General features: G+C 38.8%; 1 protein-coding gene across 2 annotated transcripts in view; it reads right to left on the bottom strand.

Annotated features, from left to right (window-relative positions):
- Positions 1–1,167: 1,167 nt before the first annotated feature.
- The window catches only part of LOC122092686 (phosphatidylinositol/phosphatidylcholine transfer protein SFH13-like), a 15,411-nt gene continuing 1,911 nt past the window's right edge, over positions 1,168–14,667 (bottom strand). For both annotated transcript variants that reach the window (XM_042662918.1, XM_042662917.1), the window contains exons 4-15: positions 14,407–14,506; positions 13,842–14,108; positions 8,524–8,601; positions 8,343–8,444; positions 8,206–8,255; positions 8,024–8,123; positions 7,806–7,901; positions 7,613–7,729; positions 4,930–5,095; positions 4,093–4,478; positions 3,933–4,007; positions 1,168–1,519 (exon numbers count right to left, since the gene is read on the bottom strand). In XM_042662918.1, coding sequence (XP_042518852.1) covers positions 1,499–1,519; positions 3,933–4,007; positions 4,093–4,478; positions 4,930–5,095; positions 7,613–7,729; positions 7,806–7,901; positions 8,024–8,123; positions 8,206–8,255; positions 8,343–8,444; positions 8,524–8,601; positions 13,842–14,108; positions 14,407–14,506 — 1,558 coding nt within the window. In that variant the 3' untranslated portion in view covers positions 1,168–1,498. The remainder of the gene's footprint in view (positions 1,520–3,932; positions 4,008–4,092; positions 4,479–4,929; positions 5,096–7,612; positions 7,730–7,805; positions 7,902–8,023; positions 8,124–8,205; positions 8,256–8,342; positions 8,445–8,523; positions 8,602–13,841; positions 14,109–14,406; positions 14,507–14,667) is intronic.

The raw sequence follows: 14,667 nt of genomic DNA, 5'->3' as shown, positions 1-14,667 counted from the left end.
TATTGCAACTTTTCAACAACATGCTCTAGGACTAGGCAGCAGTTTTATATTCTTTGTTTTCCAGTGATAATTGTAAGAAAGTGAAAGGAAATAACAGGTTCCATTAACTTTCCCAGTAAGGGAGAGAGTATTTAGAAAGCCATAACGCACCACCTTATTGTCTTTTAACTATGAGCAACCCTCCCAAAGTAACATCATCAAAGCCATATTTTCCTTGCATTTCCTCTGCGGGTGAAAGACACCAAAGACCCCTTAGTAACCTTCAACCTCGTCTGGGTATCAAACCATTCGACAGAGTAAGAACTTCAATGAGTATAACAGAAATCTTCAATCTCTCCCAATATGGATTTGGAAAGCAGCAGCAACGCACAACTGGCAAAGTTCTCATAACTAAATTAATAGTAATCCAATTAAGGGTAATACCTGTTGTAATCGGATTTAGAGACGAGTCAGCCCCTCCACGCTGGAGATCACTCCACTGATATCCAGTACGCCACAGTTCCTCAGCTCCAATCAGTAGCAATGGGAAATAATATATATACCAGAAATGTTCTTTTCTGTGTTTGGTTGGTAAATAATGCAAGTATTTCTCTAGAAAGCGAAATATATCCTACATGAAAATACAATTAATTCCCTTCACTTCCTTTTCCCCACTTCCCTTGCAACCAACCGAAGTCTCCTCTCCAACCACATTCTTAATTATTACTCCATATTAGTCCTTTCAATTGACACAGAAGAGAAGGCATCCCCAGTTATCATATCACTTCTCTAAGTCTATACTCCATAGTAGTCCTAATTTTCGTCCCCCCACCCTTCTTTTTTGTTAAATAAAAATTTTTAATTTCAATATTACATAAAAGAAGATAGAAGACTTCTCAGGCGCCAATCCAACCACAACTTCAAGCTATGACAACAGTTATTAACAAGAGACCCGTTTATCTCAAAAAGACTGGATCGGCAGTCCAACCATGAGGTAAAGGTGGGTGATGGATTGGGAACGGGTTCCCACCCTATATACTTGTGGTCTCCCTTTTCCCCATCAGTATTCACCCAAAAATTAAACTAAAGGGGAAAAGTTCTCTAAGCTGATGGCAGATAATACACCAGCATCCTCCCTCTCTCTCTTCTCCTCACATGAAATGGGCGAGGATTGTGTTACTAATGAGGTTTCCGGCTATGGCAAACACCCTTTCCACGAATAAACAAGTACCTGAAAGGCTGGAAGCCTGGAAGCCAATGTTAAGGATCCATGCCGATCCATGCCCATGACAGATTTTTTTCACCTTTTACTATTACATACTGTATAAAAGGCAAGCCATATTTCTTCTTCCTTTTTATGCTGCCAACTGTAGTTTGTTGTCACGATCCAATTTTTTTTAACAGATTTAACATACTTTGCTGCAACAACCATCCTCGTCAATGTCCCACATAAAGGCCAGTGAAATCTTTTCTTCCTCTCATTCTGTCCACCATAGCTTGTTCAGCAGCATCAAAACCTTCAACAGAAGAACCTTCTTCGCTGCAACAAGAATCCTTATCAACATTACTACAGTTTCAACAGGAAATCTAGCATAAAACCATCATAGCTATCATGTCATACTATGTTTAGGAAACATGAACATAGCTACTTGTAACAACTGCAGGCTTTAATCTCACTTCCTATCTGAAATCAAGAAAAGTTTGTCCTTGGGTACTTGTGAAAACATCTAGTTTGTCCTAAAATTTGGGACAACTCATTTCACTAAGATGGAGTCCGCCAAACTATGAAGAAGCTAGAAAACTAAAAAATTAAAATTTAAAAGCAAACTAGACAAGGTAAACAAACTCCATGAAGTCAGTTCTCCTCAGGGAAATTCCAATATCAGAGTTTCCAGGCTCCCCTTGAGATTCGAAGTCAGGTGAGCCCTGCAAAGCTAAGCCTCTCTAAATGAGGCATTGGAGCTCTATTGAAACCAATGTTCCGAAATCCAACCTCTCCATCAACACACTTTTGGAGCCTTGTCTGTGTGTCTGGTTCAACCATCTTGGCTAGGCAAGTTAAAATTAAGCCCATAATTTGTTATATACTCAATAATGTGTCAAACTGGGGAAAAAAAAAAATGCTTTCATTGAAACCAATGTTCTGAGATCCAACCTATCCATCAACCCACTTTTGGGGCCCTGTCGTGGTCTCTGGTTCAACCATCCATGCAAGTTACAACAAAGCCTACAATTTGTTGCACATTAAAGTGTTGAACTGAAAACAAATGTGCAATGGTAGCTTGCTGGTTGAGTATGTATTCTGCAGGAGTTAGGCATTCATATGTCTAGTGCGCATGCATGCAAGCGTGTGCTAAGTGTTCATGTCTAGTGTGCATATGCCAGCGTGGGCACACAAGTGTAAGTGTGTACTAAAGATTTTAGTATCAATATACTTCGGCAATTTTATATTCATATAATTCGGCACAAGACACTTTATTTACCCTTGGAACACATGTCGACATGAAAAATGTGTATGGATATCTGCCCAACATACACTAATATAAGAACGAATCACAAGTGATCCAATCCCAGGCAGGATCTTTATTAAATTCAATATAAACCAAATTCAGGGACCGATAAGAATGAATAAACAAAATATAAGAGAATAAAGAAAAAAAAGAGAATTCGATGAAGGGTTGAGAAGGGGGAAGAGGAACTAGTGAATGGGCATCTCACCCTCTGATTTAGGCATCTCACCTACAACAGCATAAGCCATCTTTTTTTTTCATCAATAAATTCGTTTTCATTGTTATAGCCATTTACAAACTTATATAGAAGACTCAAAACTGACTCAAACCCTAAAAAGGAAAAGCCTAACCCAATCCCTAACTAATTGGGAAACCTAAACTAACTAGGAAACTTAAATAATAAAGGAAATAGACTCAAAACAGAACTCTAACTAAACTAATGAATTAAATATCGTTTTCCTACATTCTACCCATAATTTAGGCCCATTACAAAGAAAACTCATTGGATCAAAGGCCCAACACATACATTATCCAACCCAAGGCTTATTTGCAATAAAATAAGCTCATTAAGTGACTTATCTGCATCAGTAACACTTCAACATGGCTGTGGAGAAGAATGGCATTAACCCATCTTTTATTGAATAGGTAGGCATAGGCCCTGAAGAGAGTTGAACTCATGACCTCTAAATTGTGAGGTGATGATCTTTCCCAACTGAGCTACCCCCCCCCCCCTCTTAGGGGTGCATAAACCCATCCTTTCGACATAAGCCCCTATGACCGATTAACCCCACCCCCTGACACATTGAAACATCACAGAAAGGAAAAAGACCTCAGGAAGGTTGAAATTCCCATTCTCAAATCAAATTTATGACATATGACATGCAAACAGCTGTATTTTGAAAGGTAGAGGTTAGACCAAAAGTTTGAAAAAGTTGCACAGTTGTCAGCTCTTTCATATCTTGTCTGTCATCTGTTGCTTTTTGACACAGGAGGATGTAGTTGTCGGTCATGCTAGCACATCTCATTGAAACACTTCCATAAAAATCTCAACTTTATGAAGATCATTGGAAACATGACCAAGACTACTTCGTTGTTTGCTTTTATGAGTGCTTGGACATGATCCTTTTTGCTTATAACCAAATCAGAATTAGCACATTAACTTGAGCCAAGCAGGGATACACTAATGTTATCAAGATAAATAGTTGAACAAGATTCATCTACCAACCCCTAGTAGTTCCCATAGAGCTTAAGTAGATTGCTTTAATACTTGGTGGTTCTTTAACATTCTCAGACTGGGAATATGAATAAGAATTTTCCTAATTTAAAGTCCTTGCACTCTCAACAGAGTATTCTTGGGATCAGCGAATTATGGGAAGAAGCTTTTTCACAGATCCACAATGTATTAAGAACAAATGGCATATTTTTATTTTTTATAGAACTTACCCGAAATTTAGACTCTCTTACATTCTCTAATAAATCAGCAATTTCCATTTGTTTCATCACTGCAGCATGCATCACCTGAAATAAATGGATAAGGGAACTGTAATGGAAAGAAACAATGAGAGTTAAGATCCAAACTTCTTAATGAGGTAAAATAGCTTACTCTCTTTGTTTTCTCAAGGTCAAGCTCAACAGATTTGATACGATCCAAAGATTCCTGTAGCAACTGGTCCTTATCCAAAGGAATCCCTGCAGGCTTGGTGCTAAGTTCCTCAAACAACTTTTCAAGTCTCTGAAGACGGTCCAAATATGGAAGGGCATGGTCTTCTTCCTTCACAGATTCTTCAGCAGGTGGATGAATTTCCTGATTGGACTCCAAAGAATTAGAGGGGTGAATGTTACCCTGCCTTCTCCCATGTCTACAGCGTAGAAAACGAAAGTAGGCGAGCAATTTGATCACAAAAGCTAGCAGAACTCTTGCAACACTCTGGAAATCTCTCTCCCCCAATTTGTCCTTAATGGTTTTGATCCTATTAATAAATGGAATACCTGACAAAAGATGTACAAAAGTTAAAAAGTTAAATACAAATACTGCACGAAAAGGTACTAGGTCTCAATGTACTAACATTTTCAAGAATTACCTTTTCTCTTTTCGGGAGTATATAAGCTGCAGTATTAGTATTTCTAGGGCCATCAACTCTCAGCACTCCCCACCTAATCCACCCAAATATGGCCCAAGCCCAACCAAATCTGCCCGAAATTCTGAATTATCCATCAAAACCCCCCAAACCTACTCATCCAATTGCCCAACTATCTAATTCTTTCTTACAGTAAAAAGATTGAAATTTGAATTGTTATTATTTATATTTCCCAGACCCACCAAGTTGCCAACCCCTAACAGATTATTTCACCATATAATCTACAAAAAGAAATCTGTAGAAGAATGATTTGACCATAAAAATTAATTTAATTAGCATTATAGAGTGAGAGAAGAAGATACCTTCTGGCTTTGAAATTGCCTCTGCAGTAGAAGGGCTCCCCAGATACTCAAATCCCCCTGATTGGTTCTCAGAACTGGACCCAACTTGACCATTGTCTATAGCTTTATCAACAACAGTAAAATGATCATCACAACTGTAGTAAACAGTCGGATCCGACACCCTGGCCTGCATGAAGTTGGAAAAATATAAGTTTAAAGATAAAAGAGGGTCAAAGAGAAAGCTAAGTCACATTTGTTAATGAAAGATAGAGGGGACATCAGTCTTCGACTTGGCAGTACAAAAACAAATTATTTTCATGAAGATGTTAAAGGATGCAAAGGCAAAACTGGACAGAAAAAGTTATATCACAAGGATAAAGTAAAAAAAAAGTATCATCTGCGGATAGAGTTGAGGACACGACAGCCAGACATGAGTATGACCCATAATTTGAAGTGTCCAGGTCACATCTCTAGTGTGATCAAAGAGGATCAGGTTCAGCATTTTGAAAATTTTCCAATTAATCTCCATTCAGAAAGAAATAAACCAAATCAAAGAACCAAGAAGCCAAGTGGTTGGCACCCCACGCCAACCCCCTCCCCCCAAAAAAATCCAAGTGGTTGTTTAAGTAGGCAATCTGGTCCATGCACAACCAGAACCTGCCTTTCTTTTCTGAGCTCCAGGTTGGAACAAAAAATGCAAATCAGACCTACCTGAGGATAGGCTTCAGCTAGAGGCCATGGTTGCAAAACCCAACTTTCTATATAGCATAATCCGGTTTGTCCTTCATGTATGTCTGTATACGTATATGAATGTGAAGGAATTTGAATACCTCAGAAACAAAAAATGACTGGTTTTTGTAAATTAGGGACAGAAGCAATTTCATGCACCATAGGTGATATGTAATTCACTAAATAAAAACATACATTGTCACTGTGAATATAAGAAATTATAGGGTCTTTAATCATGGTTCTTAATCTCCGTCGAAACTACAAGTTTCAACCGAGACAACTCGGTTTCGACTTTGTCCAGGATGAAGAAACTGGTTTGTACTAGGTTTCAGCCCTGTTTCGACAAGTTTCACGAGTTTTGATACTTGGTTTTGACCAAGTGCTGGGAGTTTCACAAGTTTCGACACTGCCAAGGGGGATTTTGCTAAAAACTTGCAGTTTTTTTTCCAAATCACTTGATTTCTTCCTACTTCTTGGCATTCTTCTACCGTGATTGGAGCTTAAAGGTGACGTTTTTTTTCCAAATCTAATTTTTGGAAGAATTAGTAGAGACATAGTGTTGGGCACAAAATATATGATGAGATAAACATAAACTGCATTCGGAGGACCGTCACCTACATCTTTAGTGGTACACAACTTGTTGATTCATAGTTGTCAAGGAGACGCCTAAGCGTCCAGGCGGCTCAGCCTGGATTGGTACCTTGGTCACCTAGGCGTCGCCTTGATTTTTGACGATCCTCCATCGCCTTGAGTCACCTTATGCCTTGACAAATATGCGTGGATTAGACCCGCCAAGATACCCCATGCATTGAGTGGTTAGTGTTAAATACTTGCATTTTCCTAACTAATTGAAAACAGGAAGCATTTTACTTTGGTTATTCCATTTGGAGTTCCTCAAGTATAATTTATAATCTTATTTTGAAAAGAAATTAAGGAGTATTTTATATCAAGAAAGTTATAGCTTAAATCTTCCCAAGCCAAAGCCAACCTGATTAGTGATTCAAAGATCACCACTGTTTCAAGCAATGAAACTCCAAGCTTGGGATTAGGCCCGGGTTCATTGCATTAGGCCAGTTTTGAGCAAGCAGTCAAAATACAAAGCATTCATCCAGGGAACTCAAGTATCTGGGATTAGGTTTAATTGAGTTGATTTGTTGAAATTCTTTTTCCCTTATGGCTAGAAAATGGGGGGTGTGGGGGGGGAGAGCGAGAAAAATGTTAGACCGTATCCCATCCTTTTAAAAGATGAACACCTCCCCCCCAAAAAAAATAAATAAATAAACAAAAACACAAAGGGAGAATTTTCTAGTCTGGCAAGTCCATGAAGTATCTCTAGATTAGCATCCAAGTTCTCACATGGCAGATTGCATAGGGCTGAAACTTTGTGGATGGTGGAAGACCTCCAAGGTCTGCTACTCACACGTCAAGTGTCAGTACAATGTAGCTTGCCAAGTGGCAAACTAAAGCATTGAAAATTTCAAAACTACCAAGACAATGCAGAGCAAGAGGGTGCAAGGAGGTACATAGGAGAGTGTGCGACTGAATCTGAGGCTGAAATTTGACATATGGCCAATCCAGACCATTACCTAGATATCCAAATCTTCGATACAGCCACTTCACCTTCCACATAGAACTTGTGTCCCAGTCTAGAGATACCCTCTAGATCTGCTGGTCAAGGAAACTTCTACAAATATTCATCTACAAAATGTAAGCTTCCCAAAAGGGGCACGATTGGTCAGACGATAAAGGTACGAATGTTGTGACCTGGTAGTCAAGCGGTCAAAGAAGCCTCTCGACATTCTCGGGGTAATGCTGTGTAGTTCTCGTCCCCTAGGCCCTTGCACATGCAAGAGCCTCGAGCACCGGGTACACCTTTATTATTATTAATTTTTTTAAAGTAGGATTTAAATAAAAAAAAAAAAAAACCAAGAATTTGTTACATATATGGAAAGGAATAACACATGCCATAACTCACTTCTTCATGAACTGGAGCCAATCGTGAAAACCTTGAACTCCGTAGCCCAGTAGGAGAACAAGGATCATCAACATCTTCTGATCCAGATTCAGCTGTCGATGTATCACTATTTCTTCCCTGAGCATAAAAAGTAAAAATCTTATTTGAACCTTCTGCCATATAAACTACAGCTTAATTTAAGATTCAATATTACCTTTTGCCATATCTTAATGTAAGACTTGATTTTCTGCTCCTTGTCAGATATTCTTGTGACTTGCCTCACAAATGTTGATTCTGCATTATTTACAAGCTACAAATGATAGAACCAACTTAGCACGACATTCTTTATTGGTAAGCAGATCTCAATCCATCTTTGATTAAAATTATAACAATAACTTATGTCTGCTAGATATTAAGAGGAGATAACCTTACTTTCATTATATCAGGATCATTCCATGGTCCTTTATTAGACCAAATGCACCCTCCTTCGGCAGAGCATGTACATGTTCCACCCAAGAAGTCAGGCAGTTCACTGAAAAATATTAGAAGAAATGAATTCAAGGGCATGATGGACGATCAATTAAGTAATAAACTCTGAATAGAAACATACAGACCTTGAGTCAATGAAGTCCAGCAATTTACTCAAGCACCTAGGTTCCAGAACCTGAGATTTAGAGGTTAATTTCATAGGTCACTTAAGGCTGCAGAAAAGCACACAATTATATATCTTTCTTATGCTACATTATCTTACTTGTATCTTTGCAATGGTCTTTGGGTCAAGAAATTTCTTCACAGCAAGCCAAAGCATCTTGAAGCCAGGACCAGCATTAACAATGAACATACAATGCAGTGTCTGCAAAAAGGCAGCTGTATAACAGCTATATACGAAACAATTTCTTCAGAACATAAATCTGTTGTAAAGAATTAAGTACCTCAGGGTAGTAATTGTTATCAATTTTGGCAATACCAGCCAGGAGATCTCCAGCAATCTTGGTGAAATTTTTGATACCCTGCACCTCAGACATAAGCATGAGTAAAAGTCTCATAAATGTGAATCTGATACCATGGAAATAACCTAAATAGAATCTATTTTAGATATCTAGGGGTCTACCATAAATAAAGAAGGTGATGTAGAGGATGATAAAAAAAAGGCCGTTACCCAGTGCACAAAGGCTTCCCGCACTTAAGCAGGGTTCTGGGAGGGTATATAGGTAGGCAGCCTTACCCCCTTTACAGAGAGGCTGGTTCCCAGGACTTGAACTCGCACCACTGCGCAGGCAGAAAGAGCCCTTTGCCATTCCTCCAAGCAACGACCCCTCTAAAGGATGGATGAAGTGGAGATGTGCATTCGGAGTCTGATGTGATCGGCGTATCCCTCTAAAGCTCAGGGGAAAATTCCATAGGACTATTGTACGTCCAACTATGATGTATGGGGCGGAATGTTGGGCATCCAAGAAGAGTCATATTGAGAAACTACGTGTAGCTGAGACGAGGATGTTAAGATGGATGTGCAGTAAAACTAGGAAGGAATGAAGGATAAAGTAAAGAATGAGAATATTAGAGCTGTTTTGGGAGTGGCCCCCGATCGACGACAAGCTCTGTGAAAGTCATTTGAGGTGGTATGGCCATGTTCAAAGGAGGCTTGAGGACACCCCAGTAAGGAGTGATTGGATCTAGGTTGAAGGAACCAAAAGAGTTAGGGCCAGGCCTAAAATGACTATAGACGAAGTGGTGAGGAATGACATGCATAGCCTTGGTCTTGTCCCCACTATGACCTTGGATAGAACCTATTGGAGGGCAAGGATCCATGTAGCCGACCCCATTTAGCATTGGAATGCATGGATCGATAGAATCTACTATGGAAGCCTAAGCAGAAGCTCGGGAAACCCACAAGGTGCTGGCAGCAGTCCAGTGGGCTGAAATCAAGTTTTTTCCTTTTGGGTAGTAATAATATATGTTGGGCTCTTTTCTTTATCGGTTTCATTGTAATGGGCCTAATCTACAAGCCCATATTTGGGGGATAAAGTTTGAATACAGGAACAATGTTTTTAGCTTTTTAAGTCAAGAGTTTAAATTTGATAACAATACTTATTAGCCAGCAAAGAGTTCTGTTTTGAGTTTGCTTCACTTGGATAGAATGAGAGAGTGATCAGGAGTGCTTTTATGAATCAATATATGAATTTCAAAAGGTCTTTATAAAGGCAATATCCCCATCACTTAGACATGATTTTGAGTAACAAAATTAAGTTTTCAAGAGCTTTTGTGTTTTTGAGCTGTACATACGTGGATATAGTAGTGGGCAAGCGTTGGCGCAACAGTTAAGTTAGTTCTAAGCTAGCCATGCTCCCCCATCGCAATGTAAGGGATTCCCCAAGGAACAGGCTTGTTGTCTCCTGGGATCTACCTAGCTCCATTTTAGTTCCCCCCACCCCCCATTATTGTTGCGGCTATGTAGCATCTTGCTTTATCTCCTTCCCTCCACCTTTTTCCCCCTTTTCTCTCTATATATTCTTGTTCTTTCTCTCTTCTTGCTTTAATATATTATTAATTCATCCAAAAAAAAAAAGTTGTGCTATTGTAACCTATTTGGTTGCAGGTTTGAAACTTCAAAAACCACCTCTCCTTCTAAGCAAGGGGTAAGGCTGTGTATATTTACCCCTCAAGACCCTGTAATAGCTGGAGCCTTGTGCACTGGGGCACTTCGTTTTTTTATGCATAGACCTAGTCCAGATCTGATCTTCTACCTTCTTTTTCTGATCAATTAATTATCAAGTGCGTTATATGCCAAGAAGATCCACGATAGAAGCTATTTTCTTACTTAGGAGGCTCATGGAAAGATGTAGAGGGGGCAAGAAGGATCTCTATAGTCTATACGGTCCTTGTTGACTTAGAAAAAGCCTACAACAGGGTTCCTAGAGATTTTATCAGGCATATTCTAGAGAAGAGAAGGGTATCAAGTAAATATGTGGATAAATTAAAGATATGCTTGATGATGTGGTGACTACCGTAAGAACATTGGGGGTCAAGGTAATGAATTCCCAATTACAATATGGTTACATCAAGGATCAGCCTTATGCCCTTACTTGCTTGCGCTTATTGTGGATGATATAACTAGAGACATCCAAGATGAGGTTCCTTGGTGTATGTATGCTTTTCGCTGATGATATTGTTTTGGTGGACGAGAAAAAAGCGGGGGTTGACGCCAAGTTGGAGCTATGGAGATTAAGCTTAGAATCAAAAGGTTTTAAGATAAGTATAACAAAGACATATATAGTGTGTAACTTCAGTCATATTAGGACGGCTGATGAGGGGGTGAATATTAATGATAGGTTTACCAAAAAACAAATGAATATTGATGACGAGGAAATTCCACAAAGTGATTTCAAAAGAAAGAAATATGAAGATCTCCATAACAATCTGAGCACAAAGGAAAGGGAAAAGACTATCTACAAGATAGCTGAAATGCGGGAAAGGAAGAGCAAAGATCTCGACCATGTTAGATGAATTAAAAGTGAAGATGGTAAAGTACTAACAAGGGATGAGGACATTAGGGAGAGATCAAAAGTTTAATTCTGCAGCTTATTAATGGAGACACTTCTAGTAATAGTATTGCAGAAGATTGCATTTCCCATCAAGACATCACATGTTGTAAATATATACGAAAAATCAGGGTGTCTGAAGTAAAGGCAGTTTTAAGAAGGATGAAGGTAGGCAAGGCACAAGGCTCAAATGAGGCCCTAATAGAAAGGTGGAAGAGCTTAGGAATTTGTGGTTTATCTTGGCTAACCAAGCTGTTTAACAAGATCATGAGCACAACGAAAAAGTTATATGAATGAAAGAGAAGCGTTGGGATTCCAATTTATAAAAATAAAGGTGATATTCAAAGCTCCAATAACTATAAAGACATAAACAAATGAGTCATACTATAAAATTATGGGAGAGGATTATTGAAACCCACATAAGAAAAGAAACTACTATTATAGAGAGTCAATTTGTTCTTTTGACAGGAGATCCACGACAGAAGCTATTCACTTAGGAGACTTAGGGAAATATTTAGAGATTGTAAAAATGATCTCCATATGGTCTTTATTGACCTAGAAAAAACTTATGACAAATTTCCTAGAGTGTTAATCCGGATTTTGGAAGAGAAGTGTTTCAAGTAAATATATGGACATAGTGGTGATTATTGTAAGAAACGTGGTGTAAATGGAGTGAATTCCCAATTATGATTGGGTTAAATCAAGGATCAACTTTATGCCCCCATTTGTTTGTGCTTATCATGGATGAATTAACCAGAGACATTCAAGACGAGTTTCCCTTAGTGTATGCCTTTTGTTGATGATATTTGGTGGATGAGACAAAAGCAGCGACAAACGCTAAATTGGAGTTATGGAGATTAAACTTGTAATCACAAGGTTTTAAGATAAATAGAACGAAGATGGTGTATATGGTGTGTAACTTTAGTTACACGAGGACAGATAATGAGGTGGTGAAAATTGATGTGAGGGAGGTTCCACAAAGTGATTATTTTAGGTATCTAATATCACACCCAAGAAACGGCCCAGATCCGATGAGCCCCGAAGGTTGGGCAAGAATCGGGAGATGAGAGGGCATCTCTTTAGTCCCACATTAACGAGGGAAAACAGGTTGGGCTAGTTGATAATCTCTAGCACCCCTTCCATAGTCACACAACGTTTTAAAGCCATGAGGCTCATAGGTCAAAGCGGACAATATTGTAGCTTGGTATGTTGTTAAGGCATTATAAATGGTATTAGAGCAAATCCTGACACGTTGTGTGGCCACAACGGGAACATTGTGCCGCAAAGGGGGGTGCATGTCACACCCAAGAAATGGCCTAGATCCGGTGAGACATAAAAGTTAGGCAGGAAATGGGAGGGGCATTGAAGGGGGAAATCTCTTTAGTCCCACATCGGCAAGGGGGAGAGACTGCGCCAGTTGATAACCTTTAGCACTCCTTCCATAGTCATAATGCATTTTAAGTCTGTGAAGCCAATGGACCAAAGTGGACAATATTATGACTTGGTATGGGGTCGAAGCGTGAAATCTTAGCTCAATCATAAATAAAGAATGTGATATAGAAGAGATGTTTTACAAAGAATTAAAATAGGATGGATGAAGTGGAAGATGTGTCCAGAGTGTTGTATAATTGATTTATTCCTTTAAAACTTAAAGGGAAGTCTCATAGGACTATCAAACGGGCTATAATGTATGGTGCAAAGTGTTGGGTAGTTAAGAAGCAACATGTAGATAAACTAAGCATAGTGGAGATCAGGATGTTGACGGATGTGTGGCAAAACAATGAAGGACAAAGTAAGGAATGACCACATTAAAGCTGAATTAGGTGTAGACTTGTACATGATAAGCTACGAGAAAGTTGTTTGATGTGGCATATCCATGTTCAATGGAGGCCTTCGGATGTTCCAGTTTGGAGCAGTGATTTGCTTCAGATTGAAAGATCTAAAAGAGCCATGGACATTCCTAAAATAACCCTAGGAGAGTTGGTGACGCATGGGCCTTCTACCACGTATGACTTCGAATAGAGCTGATTAGAAAGCAATGATCCATGTAGCCAACCCCATTTAGTTGGGATAAGGCTGAGTAGTTGTAGTTATTGTTGTTGTTGTTATTGAATTCCAGCTTGCAAATCAGTTTATCAGTGATCTATTATATTACTATTGAACAGTTCTCAACTCTGATCATCTGATTCTGCTGAGATTTCTTAGTTCTAGACCTTAGCTTGAATCGTAAGCAGGTGCAAATTTGCCGATACGCATTTCTCCGATTTTCAAGATTATTATACCGATTGATAGATCTGTTAAACTAGTATTACTGACCAGAATCCTAGGCAGATCTGACTGTTGGATTATGAGTAATTTAATTTTCCTATTATTCATCTATTCTGTCCCTCTTCTGTTATTATATAAAATCTTAAGTGATCCTGGTCAAGTGTGGTTGAATGCTTCTAGGTCCTTTCTAGAACTCTGACCATATCACAGAAGCTATTGAAAACAAAGAACATCATAGAGTGGTATTCAAGCTGAACCAGATAGAAAAGTCAACTTTGTTGGTGAAAAACCAAGTTATTTGGTGGCTACATCATGCAAGTAAAAGACTACAAACAACAGATCTTATATCATTTCAAAACTTCAATATTTTCTTAGAAGTTAGGAAAATCCTAAAACAAACTTCAATGCCCACGAAAGCACAAGAAATGGAGATCAAAACATACCAAACCCTGAACATCCAATATTGTTGTAGTCGATCCAATGTGCCTCCTTGCTGCAATTGAACATGCAGGAAATTTCTCACGTAGTGCCTTCTCAAACTCCTGTACATGGTACTTTAAGTAGCGATCAACTGTGGTAATGCGTGTAAGTTTATTTGGGTGAGCTTTCCCAAGCCTCTCGATATATATAGGCCTTCCATCTTTATCAACCCCATGGTACCCTTGAGGATAATATTGTAAAACTTCTTCCAGTTCTTCAAATTCGAAGTCCTGAAGATACAGTTCAATATGGTGTCATGTTGAAGGTGAAATTAAATTGTTAAGTTTAAATATCTATGGATATCCCAATTCCCAATGTAACTAGTTCAACTCACATGCTATCAAAATATATGAGCATCTTTTTTGGGAATGAATAGGGTATTATAATTAATCTACTAGTATGTTAGGATCTAAACTACTTAAGTTCTAAACCATTTTCAATGTACCAAGTACCAACTAGTGACAAAACACCAAAATCTCCTAGTTTTGTCAACACAGAATGGGAGGTGCAATAAAATAATGCACAAACCTCCAATATGGTATCTGTTCCAAACTCCTTTCTCCATTGGAGCATTTCTTCCCACGTTTGGACTGTTTTATCAATGTTGAAGTCCCTTGCTTTCAAAAACCTGCAACATTTAAAAAGGAATAGTCAGGGATTGAAGACCACAAAGCAGTGATAGACAGTGGAATGAAAATAAGAGGCTAATTCTAGTACCCCACCATTACCATCACTTCATAGTCCACAAATCTACAACCATCTTCCACCCCCCCACCCCCCAAAAAAAAA

The sequence above is a fragment of the Macadamia integrifolia genome, chromosome 11 (assembly GCF_013358625.1).
Source record: "Macadamia integrifolia cultivar HAES 741 chromosome 11, SCU_Mint_v3, whole genome shotgun sequence".
NCBI classification, from domain to species: domain Eukaryota; kingdom Viridiplantae; phylum Streptophyta; class Magnoliopsida; order Proteales; family Proteaceae; genus Macadamia; species Macadamia integrifolia.
Note: the sequence above shows the minus strand (reverse complement) of the source record. Positions and strands in the feature narration are given on the sequence as shown.